This window comes from Peromyscus eremicus, chromosome 6, assembly GCF_949786415.1.
Source record: "Peromyscus eremicus chromosome 6, PerEre_H2_v1, whole genome shotgun sequence".
Taxonomy (NCBI): Eukaryota; Metazoa; Chordata; class Mammalia; order Rodentia; family Cricetidae; genus Peromyscus; species Peromyscus eremicus.
In genome coordinates, this window is record NC_081421.1 from 109,565,318 (window position 1) to 109,578,755 (window position 13,438).

The 13,438-nt window shown below is 48.0% G+C and overlaps 1 protein-coding gene across 1 annotated transcript in view; it reads left to right on the forward strand.

Moving 5' to 3' along the window:
- The first annotated feature begins 2,418 nt into the window (after positions 1–2,418).
- The window catches only part of Tspan5 (tetraspanin 5), a 181,318-nt gene continuing 170,298 nt past the window's right edge, over positions 2,419–13,438 (forward strand). The window contains exon 1 of the mRNA XM_059266340.1: positions 2,419–2,801. Coding sequence (XP_059122323.1) covers positions 2,721–2,801 — 81 coding nt within the window. The 5' untranslated portion in view covers positions 2,419–2,720. The remainder of the gene's footprint in view (positions 2,802–13,438) is intronic.

Genomic DNA, 13,438 nt, shown 5'->3' on the forward strand with positions numbered 1-13,438 from the left:
CAAATATTCTATTTTCTGGGTTGCTTAAAAATATGTTTAACTCATTAATCTTCACAGAACTTTGGATATGTGATATAACACAGGACTAGTCAACTAGTGTTTCTGTTTGTTTTTTTAATGGTTTTTCAAATTGCCAATGAGTGATTGAACTGTACTTTCTCTATTGGTCTTTGTCTTTTCTTCTTCTCTGAGATATCATCACAGGTAGCCCAGAATGGCTTGGAATTTAATATGTATCTAAGGATGACCTTGCACTCTAATATTCCTGTTCCCACTCCCCAAGAGTTGGCAACACAGACACACACCACCATAGTCCACTGACGTCTCAGGCTTTGCTTTGAGAGATGTTTTAGGTTCATTGTGAAGGAAAACTGCCTGTGGGATTTCTTCTATATGAAATTCCAAAAAGGACAAAACTATGGAGATCTAAAACATCAGTGGTTTTGGGGGAAGGGAAGCGAGGAATGTCTAGGCAGAGTACAGAGGGTCTTCAGGGCAGAGAAAATACATGGTATGACACTCTCATGAGAGATACATGTCATTAGATATTCATTTAAACCGTAGATAGGCAGCACCAGAGGTGGACCCTCATCAAGTTATGGAATGTGAACGATAATTATGTGTCAGTGAAGGTTCATCAGTTGCAGCAAACGGACCACTTTGGTGCGGGATGGTGGCAAAGCCGGAAACAGTGCACCTGTGAGGGCCAGGGTACTTGAGGTATCACTTGAGGATAAAACTTAGCCGTCAATTGGATTTAAGTCTCGTCCTTTGTTGAAAGGTGTCACACAGCTTAGGAGAGACTTTTCCTCTGACTTTGCCAGAGCCCTGCAGCAGCAGATCTATTTATATACAGGAATAATTACAACGGAGCGGATAGGCTTAGGTAAAGCTCGTCAGTGCTCGGTTAACAAGGGAAGAGGACCTTACTGTGTTTGGGCTGGGTGGAGGGAAAGAAGGCTCTTTCACCCGAGGCTAGCCAGTGTCATGGTACAGCGTGAGTAGGATTCCTGGTCCTCCCGTCTTTTGGGTACCCTGACTTGTAACTGTGGCTCTAACATAACTCCAATCCCTCTGAAGGCTGGGCCCATCTAGAAAGAGTTTACTGCAAGTAAACGTAGACTTGCTTACAAAGCTTGACTGCAGGTTGCCAGCTTGAAGCCAGTTAATGAGCAAAAACAGAGGGAGTTACTTAGCAAAATCGTACTCAGGACTGTTCTGGACCTCAAGCCTCCTGAGATCCCGAAGTTATCCCCTGTGGAGTTTATTAAAACATGCACATTCCTGGGCCTGGTAAGGCCGTCTGCCTGGGTGGTTCTGGATTTTTTTTTTTTATCCCTATCATAGATGTTTGAAGATGTAAGCAAATACCCATAGATGTTGTCACACACTTCTTAGCTGTTCTTCTTTCTCTTTCCCACGAAACACTGGCACCTGTTTCCCTGCACTTGAGAAGAGTGTGGATACACAGTTGCTGGATTTCTGCTCACCCATGCTTCTCAAACGGTTTCCACCCTTTAGTCCTGTGCTTTCCTAGAGGTCAGGAGTGGTCTGCGTCTATACTTTCAGTTGGGATCCCCCAGAGGAAGACGGTCGGTCCTGTAACTCCTGGATCCGCTTCCTCAGTTAGGAAGCAGGTGTGTTCCTTGGGCGCTATTCCACCAAGGGTGGGGGGGATGTTCGACCTGGGTCAAGACTCCTCTGGGTCGGCTTCCCTTCCTCGCCCCCATTTGCAGGATGAAATCCTCTCTCTGGCCAGTGGGAAGGTTGGGTCAGTCACAGAGAGATTCGGAGTATCCTTTGCGACGCCCACACCCCCATCCTCTTCTCTTCAACTCCCTAACTCCCCTTGTACCCCTCAGCAAAGCCCCTAGTAACACTCTGCTCTGCTGTTGGGTAGCAAGGCGTCCGCTCTTTCACATAGCGGTGCTGGGGGACGCAGTGGTTAGATCGCATGGGGACCTTGTCCAGGGGTGTGTGTGTTGGGGAGGGGTTCATCCAGCCCTCTCGCCCCGAAGCCACTCTCTTCTCTGGGGTCCCTCCAGAGCTGCTGGTGGCCGAGAGAAGGAGGACTAGCAGCTCATCCACCGCGGTCGGTCCCTCTGCCCAGACTGCTCTGGACCAGTGCGCTGCGGGGTGCTCCCTCGGATCCCCGGGGCAGCGTGGGGCTCGGGAAGAAGGGGCGGGGAGCAAGGAGTCGAAGCAGGGGGACCGGTGGACCGCGACAGAGGTGGCGCGGCTGCGTGGTGCGGCCGCCTCTCGGGAGCTCCCGGGCATGAGTCGAGCGCGCGCGCGCCTGGCCGACCCGGGCGCCGGGCGGAGCTGCGAGCCGGGGCGGGCGGAGCGAGCGGCGGGCGGAGCGAGCGAGCGGTGGGAGGCGCGCGAGCGGGCGAGCGGGCGGCGGGCAGCGGGCAGCGTCTCCGCCGGCATCTGCGCGGCCGCCTCTGCCCGGAGCCCGGGGACCGAGCGCCGGACCCGCCGCCTGGCGCACCGACGCGAGGCTCCCGCTTTGTGCTCCGTGCCGGTTCGGCGAGGCTTCCTGACGGTTGCGGCCACCGCGTCCCGGCGGCCTCGGAGGCCCGCGGCTGGAGGTGCCGGAGCTGCTCGGTCCGCGCGGCTGAGCCCCGCGTGCCCCGCTGCTCGCCGGGCTGCTCCGAGGCGCGGTGCTCCGGGGCTCCAAACTCGGGCTGGCGGGGAAAGTGTCTTCATGAACCCAGAGGATGTCCGGGAAGCACTACAAGGGTCCTGAAGTCAGTTGTTGCATCAAATACTTCATTTTTGGCTTCAATGTCATATTTTGGGTAAGTTGGAGCGCTCCTGGGCTTCCAAGTGCTGTGGCGGATGGGTGGGCGACGGTCCCCCGCCGTGGTCGCTGCCTTTACTTTTCGCCGCCCCCGGGGCGCCTGCCCTAGTCGGGGCGAGAGGCGTCTACCTTCCGCCTTCCCGGCTCGAGCGCGGGGGAGAGAAACACTTCATCCTTTCCAGGACCCGGAGGAGGTGAAAAGAGGAACCGAGCCGGGCAGGGGGCAGCCAGGCCTCTGGGTGGCTTTTTTGTTTTTTCTTTCTTTCTTTCTTTCTTTTTTTTTTAAAGGAGGGGTAAATAGATTGGGTACGGATGGGAGGACGGCTCGGCAGTTGGAGAAACGAGCGAGCACACCGATTAGATTTGCTTCCCGTGGGATCTGGATGTTGGGCAGAGCGTGGTGTCATAATGGGGCAGGCTAATCGGGCAGAGCCGACCCCGAGATCCACCTTCCAGCGCCGTTCTGATTGGCCGAGGGCTTGGCTCGGTGTTGCCGCGGCTGGTCTGTGCCGTGCTCAGCGTGTATCTCCTTGCACCATCTCGGGCTTTGTGTAGGATGCAGATGCCGTGGCGTGTGGTTCTGTAATGTGCACGTAAATAACACGTCCTGCATGCTCCTCTCCGGCTGTAAAGCGCTCCCTTTGCATAATGGACCGGTCAAGTGGGCGTGTGGGGTGGAGGGATGTATTTCTCTGTGTATCCTTGTGGAATAACTAGTCACCAGTCAACATATGTTTCGGTGTGCGCGTGCCTCACGTCCTCCCTTTTTAAAGGGGTGACACACAGCGGGCCGGGTTGTAGTAACCCTCGGAGAAATAAATGCAAAGGAGAAGGTGTGTGAGACCTGTTTTACGGGCTAAGCAGGCGAGCAGCTGCTTGCTCGCACACCGGTTCAAACCGTGCTCTGTTTGGCACTGCCTTGTGTGGGGCGCCTATTGTAATCAGGCTGGGACCCTACTCTTTTGTTTTGATTCTTTTCTGCGACCTCACAAACGTGTTCAGCAACCAGACAAAGAGTTCCCCAGGACAAGGGGGGAAATGGTCGGTGGGAAGACTATATTGTTTTTCAGCCCACCTCTTCCTATTCGCCTGTCTTCCTCACTGGCACCCTCTCTCCATGGGCGGTAAAGATGGTGGCCGTCCGTGGAGGTGTCACCAAGTTTCTGCGAGGTAAATAAACAATGATCCAGCGGTCTGAGTACAGGACATTTTAATTTGGACTGCCCTTAATTGTGGCTGTTTGCTGTAAATATGTACATCTGGGAGACTAGTTGTAGATCCTCTTCATGTTCAGTTTTCCCCCCTCACTTACCAGCTTATTTTATTTTCTGTCGGAGTGGCCATGTGTGTTTTGTGAAAGGAAATGGACTTTGTGTCAGCATGTCATCTGTTCTCAGGACTGGACCAGATTGATGAGGGGGTGTGGGAATAGCTACCATGGCCAACCAGTCAGTTTTTGATTTTTTTTGTGTCAGTGATAGTATGTGGTAACTGGGAGCACCCCCACTCCCCCAACACACACACACACACACACACACACACACACACACACACACACTGCTGTAAATAGAGCAAGAGGAAATGATTTTCTTTCTTTCTTTTTTTTTTTTTTTTTGCTTCTCTCCTGGACCCTTTCTTTCATTTGGAAATGTTTAAAAGTGGTGGGTAGGCTATTTCCCAGTGAGGTATTCTGATAGCGTTGAACTATGAGAGGCAAGGGCCCGGAATGGGGCTGCAGGGGCGGTGCGTCCAGGCCTCTTCATTCGCTTGAACACTTCCAAAAGTTGCACATTTCAGCTACCAGGCAACAAAAAGCACCCACGGGCTTTCTCTGCAGTTTCATAGCAGGGAGTGAAAAGGAAATAAAAAGGATTGGGGACTGTTTCCCTGGCAGTTTGGTGTAATTTTGTAGCGAGCACAAAGGCAAATTTAGCCCTGTCTCTGGATTAGGCTGCAGCAAAACCCCTGAGCTGTGGAGAACTTCGACGAAATTGCAGATTGCTGGCATGGAGAGCTCCAGAATAGGGCCCACATCTCGCCTGATTTTGAAGGTATTCCTGTGGGCGGTAGGTAGTTTTGTGGGAAGCCAGAGAACAGACTGAGACTAAAGGAGCACTCCTGGGCAGCGCTGCTGAGGAGGCGCCTACTTAGGCGAGTCCTTTCCACTCCCTGCCCTTTCAGTACCAAGGCCCGCCCCTAGTCCTTTTTCTATACTGCTCGCGTCTCCAAATTACCTTGTATTTAAATGTCCCATTTTATCAGGGCCAGTAGCTCTAGCAGAAAGCAGCAGGGAAACATCCATGTTATAATTAAAGCAATCCACACTAAAATGCTAGTGACTGGGAGCTGGCAGCGGCTGTAAAAACTTGCACACCTTTACTCTCTTGAGCCAGAAGCCTGCCCGTCATTGCCAGAAACCGCCGAGTCGGTGTTCCGGCTGTACAGTTAGTTAGGAAGGAGAAATTGCTCCCAGAGACCACGGGCTCCCAATCTTTCATTTTCACATTGACATGTAGACTAAATTTGAAATTCATTGAAGACATTTGAAGGTAACAGTTCCTGTAAAATAAAAGGGAGCACACAGAGGCAGCTGTGACAGTTCAGATCTCTTGCTAATCACCACTTTGACTGTTAGTCACTTCACTGCCCTGGGCCTTCGTTACTCCGACATTAAAATGAAGGATTTGGGTGAATGGCGGGGTTCTTTCTGTTTTTGACCAAGAATTTGTTGAGTTCTAGTATGTCGTGAAAAATGAAATATAAAAGATGAGCAGTAGCCTGTGATGGGAAAGCATCCATGGGAAGACTTGTCTAGTGATGGACTGTCCTGTACTGAGACACACTCACAGACTAATTTGTTTTTCATTTCTTCCTCAATGAGTCTTCCACGAAATTTTCCTTGCTTGCTGAGTTATTGGCAGGGCAGGCCTCTTTCCCTATCTGCACCGTGAATCTCAAATGTAGTCCTCTGAGTCATTAGCTGTATTTTTATTATTAGAATTACAGTTTCATGTGTAAAACCCTAATTCTGTTATATAACAGTTGTGATATTCTGAGTAACAAAGCCAACATCTTGTACAGATTCCTTTCTTGTTAGTTATTACAGGGTGGTGGGGGAAAACCTTTGTTTTTCTGGTTCTATATTGGAAGTACTCAAGCCAGCAGGGATTGATTTTATTGAGGGTGTCACCATAGGAAGATATTTCTCAGAAACACTGAGTTGTCTTTGGGGGGAGGAGAGGGAGAAGAGGGGTTTTGTTTTAAGTTCAGCCCTTTGGGGAGTTAATCCTCCTATCCCACCACTGACCAACCATTTGTGGATGTTTTGTTCTGGACCTTGGCACTTAACTGTTTCTCGGCAAGTAAATGAATGTCCACATCCTGGTTATTTATTGCTGCACATAACAACCCCCCAAACTTTAGTAGTTTAAAACAAAACCTCATTATTACAGTTCCCAGTCTGGCGATTGAACTAATCGTAGGGATGATTCTAAGCTGGGGTCTCTGTGCAGTCGCTGTGAACTGTGGCTGGCCTTTTCCGAAGTCTCCTCTGGGTGGGAAGCCCAGGCTGGGGCTCACCTGTGACTGGCAGACGGTGCTTACTGATGGCTCAGCTGTGGTTGTCGGCTGTAACGCGACATCTAGACCCTGCTGTCTTTCAGACTTGAAGCAGCTTCCGGGCAGTTTCACTGCACTGCCGTTTGGCACATTAATAAAAGCCCCCATGGAGTCTTCTCAATTATAAGTTCTGTCTTTGATAGGGAAGTGTCAAGGTCACTTTGTAGGAGATTATGTGGTGTTCTGGCTAGGTTTGTGTCAACTTGACACAAGCTCGAGTTATCCCGAAGGAGAGCATCCCAACTGAGAAAACACTTCCATACGATCCAGTTATAGGACATTTTTTAAATTAGTGAGCAGTGGGGGAGGGTCTAGTCCACTATGGGCGGTGCCATCCCTGGGCTAGTGGTCCTGGATTCTGTAAGAAAGCAGGCTGAGCAGGACTTGGGGAGAGAGCTGGTAAGCAACATTCTCCATGGCCTCTGCATCAGCTCCTGCCTCTAGGTTCCTGCCCTGCTTGAGTTCCTGCCCTCACTGCTCTTGATGACAAACTGTTATATGGAACTGTGAGTGAAATAAATTCTTCCCTTCCCAAGTTGCTGTTGGTCGTGGTGTTTCATCACAGCAATAATAACCCCGACCAAGACGTGATTTCAGTCATCTTTAGGAAATGACTTATTAGAAAAAAAACAGACCCCATTGGTCAGCAGAAGCCTTGCGTTAGTTGGTAGGACCACTTGTTATTCTGTTCTTTGTGCTGTCCAAGGACTGGAGAAGCTATTGTGTGTTTGAGGCCCAATGTCTCTGTGTACTTTCAGATCTTACTCTGTGTTGCAAGCGGAGGTTTATCTAGACTAGATGGCAGAATGTTGCATATAATTTGTTTCCACGGGGCTTAAATTCCAAGAGGAGGGAGGTTCAGGGGTGGGGCATCAAGTCTTATCTTATGATTCAGTATAAATTTCGAGATGTTCTGGAATGATGGTACATCAGCAGTTTATAAGTCATAATTTTTGTTTTAATTTGCTAGACATCTGTTAGCTTCGATGGCAACCATATGGGAGTCTAAATTGCCTTTTGAATTACAGGGAGACGGTAGGAAGCAAGCTAAATGTGGCTATGGGAGTGTCATGTGAGAGAGAAGTGTAGGAAAGGTGTGCAGACCTCGGAGGGGAAAGTCAAGACGCACCATCTTACCATTCCAGTCTTCACTCTGGGGCCGTGCGTGCATTCTTGCTGGGTGGTGTTCTTGAAGGTTGAGATGGAGCCAAAGGCAAAAGTCAGAAAACCAAGTGACATTCGGTCCTGCATGAAGTTGTGGCTCAGTTAGTTGGATCACTCTGTCCGACATTCAGATTGGCATGCTGTGCTTTACAGAAGTGCAAGCAAGGCGCTCTCGATTTCTACTTGGGGTCTTGCTATTTAACCCAGCCTAGCCCAGCCTGGTCTCCAGCTCTGGCTCACATGATACTTCTTCCTCAGTCCCATGAGTGACTGGGGCTGTAGATACAAGCTGCTGTGCCTAGGACTGGGTGCGTTTTCAAAAGCCCCAACTTCACAGTGACGTCCTTTGGAAAAGCCCGGAAAGGTATCTTACAAAAACATAGGATGATATTTTTGTGACCAGTAGAGAAATTGGAGCACAGAGATGTGAAATGGCTTTGTGGTGTTGGAGCACTTGCAGGGCTTGCTTTGGGAGTGTTAAGTCTGTTCTGTGGCTATAGCCCCAGTTTCTCAGCCTGAAACTTATTTTAGAAGAAGCTTGTTATTCTAAAATTAAACATCAAGTAAGTCATTTACATCTGTTCATAATTGAAAAGTGATAAAGTTTTTTGCATATGCCACAATTAACACCACCCACAAGCACACACACCAAAGTTTAGGATGAAATGTTCTTAAAGAGTATGTTAGAATAGTAAATTATTATGTAGTCTGTTGAAAAACTCACAAATGACAATTAGAGTATTAAGGAGGGTATTTTTGAGTCATGTGTTTATTTCTACACATAATACCGACTGCCTGAAAATGATTGTCTTCAGAATTCTGACTTTATCACTCTGTATGGGATGATAATGGCCTGCTGTGTGGGGACTGTCTCTCAGCCATTTCCTTAAGCCCAGCATGTCACATGTTGTCTGAAACACATAGGTATTTAACAAATACTTGTTGAGTGAGTGACGTTCAGAATGTTGGGAAAGTTCGTGGGATTTGTCAAGGTCAAGGAAGCCTTGCTTCTGTAACAGGCCACGGGCATCTGAGGGGAGCCTGTCTTTGGAACATTTGGTTAGAGAGTTGCATCTGTCTTCAAACCCGATGGAACGCCTCTCTGAAACTGTCAGCCTCCCAACTTACTGTTGGTTTTTTTTTTTTTTAATTAAAAATGCTAAAAATTCTTTATGTATGGGTATTTTGCCTACATGTATGTCTGTATACCACGCGCATGCCTGGTTCCTGCAGCAGCCAGGAGAGGGTGTTGGGTCCCCTGGAACTCGAGTTCCAGGTGGTTGTGAGTCACCACGTGAGTGCCAGTCCTCTGAACCACGGAGTCATCCAACTCTCCAGCCCCTAGTGTTGACTGTTCGGTTTAATTTTAAACTGAAACCTGTAGGAAAATAGCAACTGATAAAGTTTTATATTTAAAAAAGTTATTCATTTCTAAGTTTTCCAACTCGTTTTCGTCACGGTTAATGACAAAGAAGTTGTCTACCCGGTGGCTCTCACAAACACTCTCAGTGTCAAGGTGGTCTCCGGGAGTGTTCTCCTTGATAGCCACAGTACCGCAATCGAAGCCGGGGAATTGTACATTTCTGCCTCCCAGCCCTTGGCCTCCATCACTCTCCCCATCTCAGTAATGCCATTGAAGGCAAAGGCCGCAGGCCAGAGTGGTGCAGCATGTCTGCTTATATCTCTTAAGTCTCTTTCAGCCCTTCACTTTTAGGATCTTGATACTTCAGAAGATGGTAAACCCATGGCGGACGGACTGCTTTCTGTGTGGGTTACCTGCGGGACCAGGCTTAGGTTCCCGCTGTGTGTTTGGGGAGGCAGAGTCCGGGAGGGATGTTTGCTTCCATGCATCTCATTAGGTGGCGGTGATTTCTACCTAAGGCGTTGTCTGCCAGGCTTCTCTGCTCATGTAGGTACTTTTGTTGCTTTGGCAACTTATAACTATTTTTTGCCAAGTCACTTTGAAGCTACATAATAGCCCCTTTCTCCTTGTCTTTTCAGCTAACTAATGTACATCAGTAACGTTTTATGACTTCCCCCTTTCCATCTTTGTATGGTTTCAACAGTGAACCCAAATTAACTCCTTGTCTCTTGAGTTGCTTCTGCAAGGTATTTGGTCACAGTGATAAGAAAGGTAACCAACGCTTTGCCCTTACTTACCGGTGCTCAGGCACCCTGGACCACAGCCCCTTCCCCTCATGGGAGCACCCTTCTTCCTATGGTATGAGCTCTAGGCTCCCACAGCATCCTTCTGTTACCTGAACCTTTATGAGAAGCCTGCCTTGCATGGTCCTATCCAAAGACTTCTATCCCTCCTCTGTGGTCCTTCCTTATATTAAATAGCCGTGATACCATCTCTAAACCTATTTTTCATTTTTCAAGGATCCCAGGTCCTCCTGTGTCTCACGGACAGGCTGTGCTCTGGCCTGGTCACAGGCTCTGGCCTGGTCACAGGCTCTGGTCATGATGTTCCACCCAAGGTTTCATTTGCATGCACTCTCATTAATGTAGGAACCAGAATGGAACACATTTTTCACGAGTTGTTCCAACCCTCCAGAGGGCTGTTACCCTTGAGCTCCAAGCCGGGTCTTGAGCCAGAAGCCTCTACTCTGCCGATTTGGCTTGGAAGAAGTTACTCTCACATTAGAGAGCAGTGTTTAGTTACTCATCAGGCAGACTGGGAAACTACATTTCCAGAGCCATTATCCTGCATTAAATGAGATTATACATGTGAAAGCACTTTGTAAGAAGCAAATCTCTCAGTGCAAACATTAGTTATTAACTCAGGCTAAACTGCAGCCATCTCCCACCAGCCGGGGAATGTAGTTGGCTCAGGCTGAATTTCTAGTGAAGTCACACCTTCTGTCTTCTTTTCAAGTGAACTTCCGCTAAGCCTGTGCACCCAGGGTGGGCACTAATCTCGGAGGCCTCCCCCTTTGCACTGATGGTTTCAGCTTGGATCTGCTATTGAATAGACCTGCTTAAATGTTTATTCTGGCCCATTGCTTTTCAAACTCAGCAGTACCCATAAGCATCCTTATGGGTACTGCTGTAGGGGTGTTGTGCATGGGGGAGACTGAGCCAGTGTGTCTCTCTTCTCCAGAGAAGGTTGGCTGTTAGTTTCATTATTTTGAAATTCCATTAAGTGTTTTGCATGGAAAAAGAGAGAAAAATATTAGTCAGCCTTCTATATCACTCTGACAGAATCCTTGAGATAACTACTTAGGAGGATGAAAGGTATATTCTGGTTCACGGTTCCAGAGGTCCATGGTTCTGTGGTCCTGTTGCTTTGAGCCTATGAAAACACAGTACCTCATCTTGGCAGGAGTGTGCAGAAGAAGGAGCTACTCATGCCATGGTGATTGAGCTGTAGAAAGGGGGCAGGGAAAGGGTCATGGTTCCAGGATCCCTTTCAAGGTTATGTCTCCAATGACCTGACTTCTTCCAGAGACGCGCCGCACTTAAAGGTTCCATCTCCCTTCAACAGTACCAGAAGCTGGCACTAAGATTTCGTACTTTATGTGGTACAGATCATAGCAAAAGGTTCCTGCTTAAATTAGAAGAAGAAGAGGAGGACGAAGAGGGTGAAGAAGAGAAATCATAGCAGTCTTTAGAAGTCCATGGGATTCATCTTTCTAGTCAAGGAAGCCTAAATGGCTAAGGTATATTTAAAAACATTGATGCTGGGGCTGAGGAAGAAGCTCATTGGTGGAGTTCTTGCTCAGTATACACAGGACCCTGGCTTGTATCCCCTTCAATGTCAAAACTCAAAATGGTAGGTAGATAGTAGGTAGTGATAAGACAGGAAAGTAAGCAAATACGTAAGTAAATTAAACAATACCTCCAGTATGGAATTTTCTCTTTCAGTGTTCATCATGGGTGATGTGACTTCCGAAGGATATGACAAATTGCGATTTCACCCCACTTTGGACACACCAGCAAGCTAGAGAACCTCAATCTTTTTTCATTGGGGAAATCTGATTCAGTAGGTCCAGACAGGGTATAATTGGTAGAATTAGTGTTGTATTTTTTAAAAAAAAGTCTTACAGATAACTCTTATAACCAGGCTGCAGTTTTTTTGGGGGATAGGGGAGATGTGTCTTGACGCGCCCCTCCGTTTTTTGAGGGAGATAGGTGGTACAAACGTGAGCAAAGGGCAATTGATTGCCCCAGCACAGGAAACTTCTGCTGTTCGCTTACTGGGATAAAAGATGCAGCCCATTTAATCCCGCAAGGAATCTCTTATTAATCCAGAAGTGCCACTTTATTTTTAAACCCGAGGGCCCTAAAATCAAAACGAGAGCATATCTTTAAAGAGCGCGTGTGCCGTAGTGAATGTGCCGACCATCAGGGCCATAGAGGGATGGAAGCTAGTCAGAGCAGGCAGGCCAGAAAACGCCGCCGGTGTAAACCACAGATGGGAGGTGACTGCCACACAACGTCCTCCCTCTGGAGCACTGCCCTCCTGTCCACAGAAGCTCTTCCTGCCAGCCTCTGTGTCCTGGGCTGCCAGAGGGAGGCAAGTCATCGGTGTGCCAACCTGAGGACTTCACAGGTGACTCCGCTGCAGGGCACAGAAGGGACATTTCTTCCCCCAGATCTAGTTCAGCGGTACTGTCGCTAGGACAGGGACAGCAAAGCAAACACGGAGGAGAAATATGATGTCTCAGCTTTCTTTACAATGAAGTTTCAGTATAATATCCAGAGTATTCTGCACGTGCAGGTGCCCTCTCCCCCTCCCTCACTTTCTTTCCCCCTTCCTCCCTTTCCCTCCTTCCCTCCCTCCCTCCCTCCCTCCCTCCCTCCCTCCCTCCCTCCCTTCCCCTTCTTCCCTCCCTCCCTCCCTTCTTCACGTCCCTCTTTCTCCATCCCCTGGTCTCTCTCTTCCTTCCCCCATCCCCTTACAAATTATGTATTTTGATTATAGTCGGGTACCTAAATTGGAGGTATTTTGAAAGAGTTGAAAATTTCAATTAAAATCTCCATTCTTTGAGACATTTCATTAGGGCTAGCCCCACTCCTAGAGTAGAAAACAAAATAAAAACAAATGAAAAATGTAAAACCAGAGTGGCACACAAACCCTATGGTTATCCTTGTGATACTATCCATATGTGTGTAAAGGATTGCTAATTAAGAATTTTGTGGTATAATTTAAAAATATATAATCAGCAGTCTTATTAACAGAGTAGGTTCAAGGATGGGTGGCAGGACAGTTTGCCACCCTCGCCACGGGCGTGGTGCTGTTCTGTCGGCTTCCAGCGACTGTTTACTATTTAGATGTAGGTTGCACGACATAGGCTCTTCTACTTGTCCAACGTTCTTTCCAAATTACACTTGGCACCAAAGCTTGAATTTCTAAAAATCTGGAGGGAACAGCTGGTGCTCTAATAAATATTCAGGCCAGCTATTTTAATGCTGTGTACTCAATTAAGTTGTCCTAATAAAAGAGGAGCACTTGCCCTAAAGCATTTCTCAAAGTATAACGTTTTGCTTCTAACAAAAATTTTCTCCCAGTGTTGATATTTCTTTCAAGCAACCTTAAAACCTCATTGTGCCCAGTAGATCTTTTATCTAACCATGATGAGGTTCCGTCCTGAAGTCTGCGCTTGCATGGTCCAAACCTTTAGCTGACGAGGACTGTGGGCCATGCATTCATTTTCCAGGGAAATTCAAGGTTTTTGTTTTCTGAGATGATCTTCTATGTTCAGACTGCCTTGGACTCATGATATTTCTGCCTCAGTGTCCCCAGTGCTGAGATTATGGCATGTGCGTGCTGCCACATCCAGCTTAGGAGAACAGTTCCTATGACACAGCAGTACACAGTAATCCATTGTGCATTTTGGTTTTGGCACT